Source organism: Canis lupus, chromosome 25, assembly GCF_048164855.1.
Source record: "Canis lupus baileyi chromosome 25, mCanLup2.hap1, whole genome shotgun sequence".
NCBI lineage: Eukaryota > Metazoa > Chordata > Mammalia > Carnivora > Canidae > Canis > Canis lupus.
The window spans coordinates 42,750,969-42,766,488 of NC_132862.1; the positions used below are offsets into that span (position 1 = coordinate 42,750,969).

Sequence of the window (15,520 nt, forward strand, 5' to 3'; positions counted from 1 at the left end):
CAGTGATCAGGTATGCCTGTCCATTAATTACCTTCATGTCATAGCCATATGTCTCCCGGATATCTTCATCAGAATCTGTTTCTTCATCATCATAGTCCATTGTTTGTCGAGGAGAAGAAGATACACTGCTCACCACCCGGTTAAAAGCAGACTGCTGGAAACTAGGTAAGTGTCCCTAAATAACAAACAATTCCAACATGGGTAATTAATATGCATTTAAGACCACCAAAATGTAATGAACTTTCAAAGTGGCCAACAGAATTCCATGGTTAACACAAATCAAATTTGTGGTTTTAATGCCAAGGTCCCTCCCTCAATACTATTTCCAGTTAATAGTTCACTAAAATGATGTAGGTATATACCTGAAGGAAATCCTACAGGTGTATATAAAAAGATGTTATGGATAACATAGCTGCTAGCAACTTACTGCTGTTTTCCTCATCAGCTGTTAAGATATATTTAATTTACTATTTATACACATAATCCCATGAAATAAAAAAAGAAAGAAACCCTAAACTTACCTGTAAGTCAGGATTAGCAGCTGCTTTCTGGAGTTCTGCACTGATTATCTTTTCAGTTTTCTCTCGAGCTGCCTGCTCCACCATACGCTGGCTCAATACAGATAGTTTGGCTAAGGCAGAGGACAGTTCATCTGTGGCTAGGGCCTGCCGTGCTCTATCCTGCCAACTCATAGCACGTTCTGTCAAACACTGTAGGGCCTCTCCTTCAGGCAAACGTACTGGCAACTTCTGAAGGGATACCAAGAGCGACAGAATAGTCTCTAACCTTGGCCTTCGAGACCGCATACACAGAGGGCAAAGGAATTTCACTTCTTTAGCCTGCCAGCTAGACCCTTTTTTTTGGGAACCTGATTTAGGAAGGGGAACACAGCTGTTATGGAACCAGTCTTTGCAGAGCTCACACTGTAGCATAAACCCACTGGCTGTCTTGCGGCAAATGCAAAATTTTACTTCTTCTATGCGGTCCACCATTGTCATCTTGGCTAGGTTGGCTGCTCTCAGGGAATGCATGGCTTCAATCTCTTTTTGTTCCCGTTCTTTGAAAACCGCCACCTGTGTAAAACAAATGATTAAAAGGAGTCACTGCAAAATATTTCAAAATGTCAAATCCTCAGACCTGAGGGATCATCTCCCCATTGTGCCCTCATTGTGACAAAGTATTATCCTAAAAAAAAAAGGCAACCACCCAACATTTGTCAATAATTTCCTATAATTTGGGAGCAAACATTCCTCATCTGTGAAATGGGCAAAGTGCTACCATGTTTGACAATGTAGATCAGTAGAGTATGTTGGAACTCTTCTGTAGATTGAACAGAAAGATAATATGCCTTGGGAGTCAAGCAACCTGAGTATGAAGCCTGGCTTTTGTACTTATAGACAGCTGATCTGGGGCACAAGTTTTCTGAATATCAGTTTTCTGAAAAACAGTATACTAACCAACCTCATTTTGTTGTTTTGAGAATTAAGATAATACATGTAAATGTCTAACTTGGTGCCACGTGCAAAGTAAATATCCACTATATATTACTTCCCTCTCCCCTTGTAATTCCTTCCCTGAGGGTGACTTCTATACAAATCAATTTTTATTTCTTTCTAAATGGCCTCTCCAACTCATGTATAAGTAGAATGATGAAGTCTGATGATCAGTTATAACAAGGTTTAGGTTACTCATTTCAAAAAAAGAAATAAAAGTAAACAAAATTTCATTATCATGAACATGAACACTGTCCGTGCCATTTTCTTTTTTAAACTGTGGTAGTGGGACGCCTGGGTGGATCAGCAGTTAAGCATCTGCCTTAGGCTCAGGGCGTGATCCTAAAGTCCCGGGATCAAGTCCCACATCAGGCTCCCTGCATGGAGTCTGCTTCTCCCTCTGCCTATGTCTCTGACTCTCTTTCTGTGTCTCTCATGAATAAATAAATAAAATCTTTAGGTAAACAAACTGTGGTAGCTTTGCAACAATTTTAAAATACTTTCCAGTTGTATTCATCTGGCAGGACTGACTTGTTAGGCAGGCTCACTAATAAATCATTTCCACTAGCATCAAAACAGGATCATTTAGGGGTGCCTGGGTGGCTAAGTCAGTTTAGCATTTGGCTCTTAGTTTTAGCCTGGGTTGAGGTCTTTGGATCATGGGAATGAACCCTGTATCAGGCTCCCCACTCAGTGAGGAGTCAGCTTACCCCCTCTCTCTCTGTCCTTCCCCCGGCTCATGTATGTGTGCACGTGCACACGCTCTCTCTCTCAAATAAATAAATCTTAAAAAAAAAAAAAAAAAAAACAAAACCCAGGATCATTTGTAGGCAGAAACATTCATATCAAGTGACTTAATGTATGTATTTCCTTACTGTTACATATTGCCCAAACACATTTTTTATTTTTCTTTACATCCCCAGGCTCCTAGTTATCATCACATATTCCTCCTCCTCTCCAAAAACACCCAACATTCTAATTAGCTACAAATATTTTATGGAGTACTCATCATACTGTGAATGAGATTAAGAGAAGGGAGATATTTTAAATAGCAGCTGATATCATTAAATGGATATAATTCCTTTTAAAAACACAGTATTAAGTGTTATGTATTAAGAATACTATTAAATTCTAACAGTAATCACATTCCTAAGAGTCAAATATAAGAAAATAATTTGAAAAAAGGAAAAGGCTTTATAAAGAAGTTCACTTTATAATAATAGCAAACACTTAGTAACAATCAAAATATTTGATGTATCAGAAAAGCACTCAACAAGTTATGGACAATTTGATGGAATATTAGATAAGTACTAAAACAATAATAAAGAAGAGGGATATGGAAAAGACAATTTCAGGGGAGAGAGCAGACTAATAAATTTTGATTATAAATTTTTAAAAATATTTGTTTTACTATACAGCCAAAAATATAGAAAAATAAAAATAGTTAAGAACATAAAACCAGTGTATCTGCTAATATATGGAATTTTGTAACCACAAAGCAGACTCAAGATGTATTACATAATTTCTTACCACCATAGCTGTATCTCTGGTTTCCTCTAATCCTTCCTCCAGATCACTCAGAGGCTCAAGGTCCAAATCCTTTTCTTTTTCTTTTTCTATTAGTTCTTTTACTTTTTTCCTTCTGTTTTTACCACTCCCATATATACCAATGTCAGTCCGGGGACTCAGCACCTACAAAAATAAAACCAAACACTGATCTCTAGTTTTAAGTCCTAAAACTGAAAATAATACAAAGGAACCATTTACCGACCACTCATCCTGACCTAGGCACTTTCTTAATGTACTTTCTACACATTATCTAACTCAATCGTCACAATGACCCTCTGTAGTAGGTAGTATCATCTGTATTTTACAAACCAGGCAAACTAATGCTTGGAAAGGAAACAACTTGCCCAAGGACAAAGAGTTAGCAATTAGGGAGCCAGTCCTCAAACAGGAAAGTATCTCACTCCAAAGTCTATGCTTTTTAACTACTGGGATGTTCAACTACTCAAGGGTAATGGGTATTTAAATTTGTACTTCTGAGAAATAAGTTATTTCAAGGACAGAATCCATTAGTAACAGAGATAAGATCTGGGCTGATTATTTTTTCTGGACATAGCACAAGATGAACTGGAGATAAGTCTGCCTAAGGCTGAGATTTCTAGTCAACATTTGAGATCACTTAATAGGAATCACTTCTATAACCCTAACCAGATAAACTGAAAACAACCCTCATCAATGAAACTCCTACCTACAGGTATTAAATTACCAACTGTTCTTTACCTGCAATAAGGTATGGCTAGAATTCTTCTTAAGAAAGGTCCGCCCAGTCCGTTCTCTCCAAGCCCTTGCAGCTGCTACTTGTGATTCTACCTGAGGCAAAGCATCCAGACGCACAGGGATAGGGCGCCCTTTAGCAGATAAGCTCTCCAGCTGCTCCAAGTAAGCATAGTTGCTGCCACTCTGAAAAACAAAAGTGCATTCTCACACAACTTGCACTTTCTTATAGAGTCTAGTAATACTGGCCAGAAGATCTTACAGAGTTTAGTATTAAGTATTATTCTTTATACCTAATTGTATCTCTTGAACGGATAAATAGAACCTCAAGTGCCCTTTTTAAAAAGTCTGTAATTCATGCTGTCAAAGATTTTTGTTTATTAGTGAGGGAACCAGTTAAGATGTAAAAATTAGTTCAAAACACAAGTTAAAGAACAGACATATGGGGCACCTGGGTGGCTCAACTGGTTGAGCATCTGACTCTTGGTTTCAGCTCAGGTCATGATCTCCTAGTCAGGAGATCAAGCCCCAGAGCCAGCTCCCTGCTCAGAGGGGAGTCTGCTTCCCTTCTTCCTCTGCCTCTCCCCCAACTCTCTCACACACCCTCTCTCTAAAATAAATAAATAAATCTTTAAAATACATACATAAATATATATATATATATATATATATATATACACACACACAATCAGGAATGAGGTAAGAAATTTGCTAATAGATGGAAACAGATGTTTAATATCATGCGGGACAATGCAATCACTTTTCTATCATGGGGAAATCAACTGTTTCATCATAGATAAATTTAATTGCTTTTCTATGAACATAATTCATTTGTATTACTATCACTCTCTAACATTTGACAGAGTTGTAAAATAGCCTGGTCAAAGAAAATCTAGGGCACGTACTCCTAGAATAAGACCATCCTGGAGGATTCACCAGACAACATCCGGGACTCCACTTAAGAGAACACCCGGTAATTTCTTTTGCCTATTTCAAAGTCTTTCAACTTTTCCAACAACTACAAAATAGTATTTTAGTTCTGATAACCACCTCCATTTATGTTGTATAAATACAAATGAGAACAGATATCTGCCTTATCACAAGGGTTCAGTATTTCCATGTAATGATGTCATTATTCTTTGTAGAACTATTACTGCTGTAACTAAATGAATCATAAGATGTGAGAGGGTTAGTAATCTATTCCAGGGATTTGGCAAAAACAACTGAAGTGGGTTGGCAGGCAACAGATAGTAATTCAGAGTGATAACTTAGACTGGACAAATCTCCAGGCAGACAACACATAACCAGTCCTATAAGAAACTGTATATATGCCCTTAATGTTCATTGTTATCCAGAAGCTCTGAATCAAGGAAAGGCATAGTTACATGCTATAAATAGACATTCCAATAAAAGGTTATTTCCTATATTAGCTGACTTATCTGCCTATGAATTCATTTTGAAAGTTACACTGAAACATGTGGAAAAATTAATAGGCAAAAAACTTAACTGAATTTTTTTAAAGTAGTCTCCACACCCCAATGTGGGGCTTGATCTCACAACCCGGAGATTAAGAGTCACACGCTCCACTGACTAGGCCAACTAGAGGCCCCAATGTAAGTGAATTTTTAAAAATAATGGGAAGGTTCTAGCCCTAAGAGATATTCTAATGGTATAATTAAATCACTGTGGTACTAGGATTAAAGAATAGACAGCAAAATGGAAGAGAAAAGAAAGCTCAAATACAGATACAGTTGAGAAGTATTGTGTTTACTGCTACTCCTTCTTGTATCCAACTATAGTTGTTTGACTACAAAAGACCTTCTGGCTAAGGCTTGACTTAGCCTGCTCCCAAGCTATGTATCTTAAAGAAGAGTCTGCCTATCAACAGAAGTTGTCAGTCTCCCCTGAAGGGACGGCTTGGTGGAAGACATGTCCTTCGAAATTACAGAGGAAACACAAGACAGCCACCTATACTTGTAGACTTGGTCCTGTGGTCGTAAATAAACATTCAACTGAGGGTTATCAAACATTTCAATCAACCTCCTGAAATAGGTTAAAGAAAGAGAGGATGATGAAAACAGAGGTAATTTTTTTTTCTTCCAAGATTTTATTTAAATTACTTAACAAATTGGTTTCAGAAATAGAATTTAGTGATTCATCATTTACATAGAACACCCAGTGCTCATCACAACATGTGTCCTCCTAAATGCCCATCATCCATTTAGCCTATTGCCCCAATGACACCCCCCCTCCAAGAAATACCTGGTTTGGAAAATAGAGATACTTTTAAAAATAGCATTGAAAAAGCAAAGCTAAGAAGCTCTAAAAAGTCAACTGAATACAAAACAAAAGTCATTAGAACTTCACACCAAAAATACGTTCTTTCTTGGGACAGCAGTTTAGTACAAGAGAGTTGGTTTCCTTTTCTTTGGATATAGCTCTACAATAAAGAGCATGTATAGCCTTAATACTGAAAATGCTACAAGGATTTTTATAATTCAGAGGGAATATTATATATTGTTTTAAATTAATATTTAATACATGTCTTTCTAACTAGAAAATATGCTATTTTGAGGGCCAGGGTACGTACTATCTACAACCTTCCCTCACATTTCTACTCCCAAACAACTAGAATAGTAACTATCATGAGTGTTATGGTGTTCAGCAAATATTAATTTCATTTTCTTTTTTCTGCCTCTTATTTTAAAAGTAATTTGTGCACATGGCAAAGATTCAAAGAATACAGCAGGAAATAAACTCCCTATTGCTAGTTAAACAAATAACTAATTCCATCATCTTTCCTAGCAGGGAGTCAACAGAAACAAGTAACATTTAAATAGGTAATATTTATTTATTTTTTTAAAGATTTTATTTATTTATAGAGACACAGAGTGAGAATGAGAGGCAGAGACACAGGCAGAGGGAGAAGCAGGCTCCATGCAGAGAGCCTGATGTGGGACTCGATCCAGGGTCCCCAGGATCATGCCCTGGGCTGCAGGTGGCGTTAAACCGCTGCGCCACCGGGGCTGCCCAGGTAATATTTATTTTGAATGAGAGAATCAGATGGAAGAACTACTGAATTTTAAGTGTTATTATTTTATTGTTATTCTATTCTAAACAATTAAAGGCTTAAAGAATTCATTTGTGAGACAGCATTACCCAAATGGTAGGATAATTCAAGAGGCTCCTTACCTGAATAGCTTCCACTTTAGCTGTCCATTCTCGAGCCTTTTGTAATGCTTCTTTCAGGGACAATATATTGGGTAAAAAAGCTGGAATGTTCTTGGCTTCATTCACTATGCTTTCTAAACTTGCCACGCTGTGCCGTGGTCTAAAAAAAACCACAAAAATAGGGTAGATGCATGAGGAAAAGTCAAACTGCTACCAACATTTAAGTAACATTTTAGAATGTGCAGAGTACTTTCATATGCATGATTTTTAGTTTTTATCATAATCCTAAAGAGAAGCAAAGCAGCTATTGCCATTATTTCCAATTTACAAATAAGATAACCTGAACTAAAAAATCTCAATTATTTTCTCCAAAGCATTTAATATAGTGAATGGCACAGCTGAAATTCTGATTCAGAATGAGTCTCAGATCCCATGCTCTTTTCACTACACCAAACTGCATCCGTCTTAGTTCTTCACAATATCTGAAATTGTCAGAGATGCATATCATACAGCAGCATGGAAAGCAATAGTCCAGAAGTCCAGTCATGTACATTTAATCCAATTACATTCAATACTACGTAGTAGTTAAAAGATGAATAAAATAGACCCTTTCCTCAACGAATTAAAATATAAGACAAGAATTAAACTTGTACTGGGGACAAAGAACAAATTACTATAGGCTCACTACTAGGAGAAGTTGTGACTAATTCTGCTTAGGGGAGCTGAGACCAGCTCTGAGTTGAGGCTTAAAAAAAGAAGTATGATTTTTTTCAAGTGAAACGTTAAAGAAAAAAACCCTAGGAATATAATGAACAAAGACATGAAGAAATATTAAAAAGTAAGTTAGACGTCCAGGGGTGCCTGGCTGGCTCAGTGGGTAGAGCATGCAACTCTTGATCTCAGGGTCATAAGTTCAAGCCCCACGTTGGGGGTAGAGTTTTTTTTTTTTAATTGAAAAAATAAGATCTTAAAATTAAAAAGTAGGTAGTTTAAGATAGGGTGGGATAGCTATGAGTAAGAGCAAGAAGTAGAGGAATCTGACAGGAAAGAGAGATGTAAACAGATATGAGGTCCTGAAAAACATGAATTTTGCCATGGAAGCAATAGGAAGTTACTGTGGATGGGAACAGTTTCATCATTCTACTATATGCTAGGCACTATGCTAGACCCCTTGCCTCATGAGATATTTTAATCTTGTCGTAGTGGAAGGTGATTATTAATAGCACTGTAAGATGCTATCAGAATATAGAGGAGGACCTAAACTGACTTGGCAGATGAAAGAAAGAAGGGTTTCCAGAAATGACTTCTAAGCTTTCTTATCATTTCTAAATAGGACTGAGTCAGGAAAGCTGGGACCAGAGGCAGAGGAGGAGTACAACATAGAGGATGGGCAGAAGGGAAGAGGAGAATAAAATGAGCATGTTCAAAGGTCCAGACATAAGAAAACATGGCATGTCTGAGGAAAGCAGAGGGATCACTACACTTGGAACACAGAATGCAAAGAAGAATGGCAAGGGATGAGGCTAGATCCTTAAGCAAGGGGCTAGATTACAGATGGCCTTATGAATCAGATGACTGATTCCATTCCCGGGGAATGGGAAATGGTAAAGGGCTTTAACCAGGGGAGTGAAAAAGCCACATATGTATTTTAGGAAAATACCAGTGCAGTGCAGAGAATGGGTGAGAGCAGGGTGAGGTCTCAGAGCCTGTGGCTATGATTTAGGCCAGCTATCCCAAAGAAGAATGAAAGTGAGAAACATTGAGGAAACTTTAATCAACATGGCTTGGTAGTTAACTGTAGGGGAAAAGTTGAGGGTATGGAAATGGAAAGGTCAAAGTTAATTTCCAAAGCCTGTTTAAAGGAGGAAAAAAATGCTATATAATTCAAAGAAAAAAGAAGCAAAGGAAGAGATGATGGGAAGGAGTTAATGAATCCAATTTTGGATATGAGGAATTTGAGGTATCAGCAGGACAGTCAATGGAATTACCTAATAGGCAGAAGATATCTATGAAAAATATCTATGCTATAGATGAGAATTTGGAGTTGATAGAAAGATGGCCAAAGTAGTCATGAAATTAGATGAAATTTCCAGGGAGATGTACAGAATGAAAAAAAGAAGTGGTCTGGGCCAGAATCTTGAGGAAAGACATTATTTAGAGGCAGGGAAAAAAGGCCAAAAGGAAAGGAGGAGGATATTGAGAAAATAGTGGGCAGGAGTTAACCGATACTAAGAGGCTAAGAATACTGTAGATATGTTTCAGAAAGCTAACTTCAACAGGAGTTAGAAAACAAAAGATTCCATTTTCCACTATCCTCATCAAACCCCATCTCCATTTCCTTATTAATTTTATTTTCTTCAGAACACTAATTATCTGAAATTAATTCATCCATTCATTCACTCACTTATTCATCTATTTCTCCCCACTAGAATGTTGACTCTATTACAGAGGAGGGACTTTGTGTCTTTTAACCTGTCTCTACAGCACTTAGAAATAGTGTCTGGTATGTAGTAGGTATTCCATAAATATTACTGAGTTGCAAAGATTAAGGGAAAATACAAAAGTACCATAACTAAGTCAGTGACAATGGAGTTGAAGAATACAGAGATGAAAGACATTTCAGAGGCAAACTCATTAAAACTTGGCGACTGACTAAATGTGGAAAAATGAGAGAAAGTTTTAAAATAACACAACCAATAAAATTTCATTCTGTAGATTACAGTAAGTTACATCAGGTATATCAAATCATAGTTTTGCATTCCAGAGTTATTTAGCTTCTTCCTAGAATAGTTGTGAATCTAAAGACACAGAGTAATTTAAAGGTTTCAAAGAGAAAAAGCTATGGATACATTTTAATATGTATCCTCCATGGCAACTAGAGAGCAAATTATCCAGCAAAAATATATGCAGCCTTTTCTTGGCTAAACAGAACTATGTTCACTGAATCATCTAAGGCTTTTTCCATCAATTGCAACCAAAACAAATGGCTGACAGAGTATTTAAGTACATGAAGACTTTGGAATAAAGTGGAAAAGGCTTTAAATTTGAGCTGCATTATTTAGTAATTATGTGATCTAAGTATGCCAAGTTCCTCATCCTCACAAGAGAAATCATATATCTTAATTTTAGCTGAAGAAATACTTTCATACAGAACATTACAGTCTAATTCATTGATATACACTCAAGAATGAATGCTTTACTAAAATCTCACAAATCCAATGGGATGCCAAAGCTAATGCAACTGTATAATATTCTCCTGTCTTTCTTGCTTCTTCTTTCCCACTACTTTCCTACGTAAATCCTCCACTCCAGTAAAGCCCATTTAACTTTTGTCACCTAAACACACCCTATATATTCCTAAAACTCAGCTTATAATATTTCTCTTACTCCTCTTCCACTTTAGTCCCACTCACGCTTCAAGGTTCTACCTAAACTTTCTTTTCTCTCAAGTTTGTCTTCTGACCACCAAAGCTAACAATGACCTCTCCTCCTCTGAACTCCTGAGGAGGAGAAAAAAAAAAAAAGCATTTTTTTTTGTACCTCTCAGTTAACAATAAAATATTGCAGTGAACTTTACATTTCTTAGCTCTGAACTATAGCATAGATAATGAAAGGTTCTAAACAAAAAACTACTTTATATTACTTAAAGTACCTAGCAAAGTACTCTCCCAATAAGTATGCCCACAATATTTGAAACTGTTTATATGCAGGCCTATTTGATAGTTTTGTGATTGGTGAGGGAAGGCGTAAAATATCTAATTAAATATTTAATGAAACAGATCCCTGTGTTCCTCCTTCGGTTCTACCCTTAGTTATTAAAGAGGCAACAGTCACCAATGTATGTGTTCACCTTGCCTGTAGGCAGACCTTAGCCTTTTCTTCCCATCTCTCAGAGACTGTAAGGAGCTCCTGTAGTTCAGCCATTGCCTTCTCCACAGCATGGTGCGGTGCCAACCCCACCCCAGAGTCAATCAGTTTCTTCATGACATCCAAAGTGACCTGTTGTGGATCTGACAGGGTCAGTCTTACTTCATCCAACCATCGAGCCTGCTGTAGCTCTTGCTTTAGTCGGGCTAATTCAGGTAGCTCCACATACAGACTAGAGCCCATGTCTATCAACATCTGGAGTTTGGAAGAATCTGGGGTTTCGTCCATCATGGCCTCTTGAGCACGTTCATGAAACTCTTCCACATCATCCAGGAGATTCTGAAAAAGTCCAAAGAATAAAAATAAAAAACAAATTTAAAAGATACAAAATGAGTATGGAATAGACATAGTTCAGGTAAGCTATCAAATTCTAAACCGTCTGATAATCTCACCATTATAGCACCAGATAGTTAAAAACATAAATATGCTTCCCTGCGAGTACTTACACAGAATTACTTTTAAAATATGATTAATTCATTCAAACAATATTTAATGACAGCAGACTCAGACGCAGCTAACTGCTCTAAGCACACAGCACTAAAACATTCAAAGTCCTTGTCTTCATGGAACATATTTTAATATGAACAGTCAGTCAGACACTGACTACCTGAATAAAATGGGTCAGTTTTAAATACTATGAAAATAAAACAGGGCAACACAACAGAGAAGGACCAGAGGGGGCAGGCATATTACTTTGCGATGGTGGTCACAGAAAAGAGATGAACTAAAATTAAAATGAGGAGCCAGAGATGGGAACTATATGAAGATCCGGAGGAAGAGCAGTTCAGGCAGGACAGATAACTGCAAAAGCTTTTACAGGGAAATGTCTTGCTCTAAAGTAGATGATGGGAGATAAAGTGGAGAAATACAGTTTAAAAATAAGCAGAAGGGGGCAGCCCAGGTGCCTCAGCGGTTTAGCGCTGCCTTCAGCCCAGGGCGTGATCCTGGAGACCTGGGATCGAGTCCCACATCGGGCTCCCTGCATGGAGCCTGCTTCTCCCTCTGCCTGTATCTCTACCTCTCTCTCTCTCTCCGTGTCTCTCATGAATAAATTTTAAAAATCTTAAAAAACAAAAGAGAGAGAAGGAAATGCGAATGAGCAAAGAAAACCAGAGTGTGTGGTGTCACAGACACTCAGAGAGGAAAGCCTCTCAGGAAGGAAAGCACGGTAAACTACCAAAATGCTCCTACAACATGGAATAACAGCAGAAACAGAACTGATACTAGAATTCACAAGATAACCTTGATAAAAATCATTTTAGGTAACCTGTCCATGGCCAAATCACAAAACACACCACAAACTATCAGAGAATTACTACCTATGGTCATTAATATATTTGATATATGCTTTCTGAGAATAGAAATATTCAAGAAACCACCAGGTCCTAAGAAGTTCAGAGCTCACATTTTTAAAAGCTCATGAACTAATAACTTACTGATACATTCCAATTCTTTTAACTATTTTCTTGCATTTCAGTTACATCTATGCTAAATGGGAATTCTGATCAAAAATTAATGTAGAAAAAAATCCTAAACTACCTACTCTTGTTTCCAGAATTTTAAAAGGAGAATTAAAGGCTAAGACCAAAGCCAGGGGATTCTTACTGCCTACTGAAAAACTTCAAACAGCAGCACTTATGTAACAAACAAACAAACAACAAACTAGTCTAGACACAATATTTTGTTTGCCCAAAACAGAAACCCATACTACAAAGGATATTATCCAAGAAAAAAATGTAATACTCCACCTTTACTTGTCGAGCTTGACTGATGACACATGGAAGACTAAAAAGTTGTTGGACAAAGGCCTTTAATTCTTCCACTGTCAGTTTGGTCCGAGTCCTCCCACTATCTGGGCTCTGCCTAATGTGAAATAATGAGACATAAGTAAGAAAAATTCATAGCCATCTGATATCAAAGGGGCTGCTAGTCTCTCTAGAATTATAACCCAAGCAATCCCAGAATATGAGTGTTTGAGAGGTTGTACTATAATGGTGATCACTTCCAAATTAGTTATTCAATTCACTGATTTAATTGAATCATTAGTTAATCATTCAAAGATTCAACTCCAAGTTATAGTTCCTCCAATTGTACAAGTACTGAGCATTTGAAATAGTCAGTGAATTCCTCAGAGTAAAATACTATGTTCATTAATAAAACTAAATCTTCGGGGCGCCTGGGTGGCTCGTGGTTGAGTGTCTGCCTTCGGCCCAGGGCGTGATCCTGGAGTCCCAGGATCAAGTCCCACATTGGGGGCAGCCCGGGTGGCTCAGCAGTTTAGCGCCACCATTAGCCCAGGGCCTGATCCTGGAGACCCAGGATCGAGTCCCACGTTGGGCTCCCTGCATGGGGCCTGCTTCTCCCTCTGCCCTGTGTCTCTGCCAATCTCTCTCTCTCTCTGTGTCTCATGAATAAATAAACAAAATCTTAAAAAAAAAAAAAAGTCCCACATTGGGCTCCCTGCATGGAGTCTGCTTCTCTCTCTGCCTATATCTCTGCCTCTCTGTGTCTCATGAATAAATAAATAAAATCTTAAAAAAAAAAAAAAAAAAAAAAACCTAAATCTTCTACCTCAAAAAGCTTAAAATGTGAAACAAGGACCTTTATCTTGGCTAGGGGACAATCAATCTCCTTGAAATGGATTCATAATTATATGTATATGTGCATTTTTCCAAGAAAATGGTCCCTAAGCTTTTGCCAGATTCTCCAAAGGGGTTAATGACCCAATGACCGGTAAAGATTTGCTGACCGATGTCTCAAAGAAAGGTTCTCTAATCAAATGGTAAGTTAAAAAATGTACAAAGTAATTTGTATACGAAACAATACCACAGAAAATTTAACACATATAACTACATTAAATCAAGGGTGCATACTTCTACACCCCTTTCTAACACAGCCTCTCCTGCATCCATCCATCAAGGTTATTACTCTTTACTGCCACCTGCCTTCAGCATGTAGTATCATTTACTTACACATATTGATTGCACATCCAGTATAAGCCAGACATTGTTCTAAGCACAAGAAACAATAATGAAAAGAGGATAAAAAATCTCCAACATTCTAGTCTAGTATGTGTTCTAGTGGGATTGGGAAAGAAAGGAGGAGACAATAAATAGTGTATCAGGAAGTGACAGGGCTAGGAGAAAAAGAGAGCAGGAAAGAATAAAAAGGTTGCAATGAAATTTTATACAGGGTTATCAGGGAAGACCTCTTCAAGAATGTGTCAGATATCTGAAAAAGGCCTGAAAGAAGTGAGGGAACAAGCCACCTAGGTATCAGGGAAGAGCACTCAGAGCGTGAAGAAAAAGTGCAAAGGCCCTAAACAGAAATGTACGTGGTGGGTATGAAAAGCACAAAAGGTAAGAAGAATGCAAAGTAGAGCAAGAAAGGAAGAGAAGTAGGAGATGAGATTGGGACATGACTGGAGGAGGGACGGAAATGGCCACCACAAGAGGCCAGTTAAGTTTTTGGCTTTTACCCTGAAAGAAAGACAGACAAAACCAAGAAAACCCACAGGAAACTACTGGAGAGCTCTTCTTCATCTTACCTGTGCTTCTGCTTTTTGCTCAGAAGCAGCTGAGCCACAGAAGCGCAAGTCTCAGCTTCTTTTACAGCATCCCTGAGTTTTCTAAAGAGATCATTCTCTGGATATTTCCTATCCTCGGCATCTTCCAGCATTACCCGCAATTCAATCAAATCTGTAAAAATAAAGCTATATACTATGACCACAGACATCAAAAACCATTTAAAAATACTCACCAACCTCTCTCAAGTTAGTCATCGCTCTATTAGTGGAAACATCGCAGCTGTGAAAATCTCATCAGTGCAATAGAAGCTTAAGAGCAGCAGCTCATTCCTAAACCTTAAAAACAATTTCTCTTCAGGAAGGAAATTCCTCATTCTTAATTAACCTTTAGTGTTAGTCCATTGTTATCAGTGGCTCCCCAAGACACGTATCTACTGCAAGTTAGCTATCTATCCCATTTTATATTAACTTTTTAAGTAAAAGAAGATTCTCAAACAGAAAAGTAAATCTGTAGTCAGTCAACCAACCCATTAGTCACCAATCTCACCTGAGGCCCAGGTTGTTCCTTAATGGGGAAAAAGCACACAAAACAAGGCCTCTTTCAATGTGACAGTAATTTCAGTGTATGTATACAAAAGGAGGAAACTTAACCTTTTTTGTGGTTGAAGTTGGCAGATAAAGCTTCTGTAACACGGCTGACCCAAGTGTCATAGGACTGTGCCCTGACCTTCACACCATATAGAAGAGAAGGGAGGTCCTCTAATGGGTAGCGGTATCTAAAACCAAAGAAAAACAAGACAAAATAAACAAAAAGCCAGAAAAATCAAGAACTTTGCAAAAACCAACAATTTGAAAATAAATTTTAAGTACAATCAGCTTAATACAATTACCAAGGTAACAGGGTCTTAAATCCAAGCCATCCACAGAGTTTTAGCACAGGAAGAGACAGGGAACATGTGAAATCAACTGATAAAAAAAACTAACATTAGATGCCAAATTTAAGGCCAACTTTAAAGGACTAGTCCTCAGCAGGGACACAGAAAGACAAGGAAAAGTTGCCAGTGCATACATGGGAAAGAGGAATTACAAAGAACAGCGCACTTGGTTTTAAAAGAAGTAACAA

General features: G+C 37.7%; 1 protein-coding gene across 3 annotated transcripts in view; it reads right to left on the reverse strand.

Moving 5' to 3' along the window:
* Positions 1–15,520, reverse strand: part of KDM5A (lysine demethylase 5A) — an 87,618-nt gene that overhangs the window by 22,455 nt on the left and 49,643 nt on the right. For all 3 annotated transcript variants that reach the window (XM_072799372.1, XM_072799373.1, XM_072799374.1), the window contains exons 16-24: positions 15,049–15,173; positions 14,419–14,569; positions 12,620–12,734; positions 10,795–11,150; positions 6,966–7,104; positions 3,780–3,959; positions 3,024–3,185; positions 522–1,073; positions 32–175 (exon numbers count right to left, since the gene is read on the reverse strand). In XM_072799372.1, the coding sequence (XP_072655473.1) occupies positions 32–175; positions 522–1,073; positions 3,024–3,185; positions 3,780–3,959; positions 6,966–7,104; positions 10,795–11,150; positions 12,620–12,734; positions 14,419–14,569; positions 15,049–15,173 (1,924 nt within the window). The remainder of the gene's footprint in view (positions 1–31; positions 176–521; positions 1,074–3,023; positions 3,186–3,779; positions 3,960–6,965; positions 7,105–10,794; positions 11,151–12,619; positions 12,735–14,418; positions 14,570–15,048; positions 15,174–15,520) is intronic.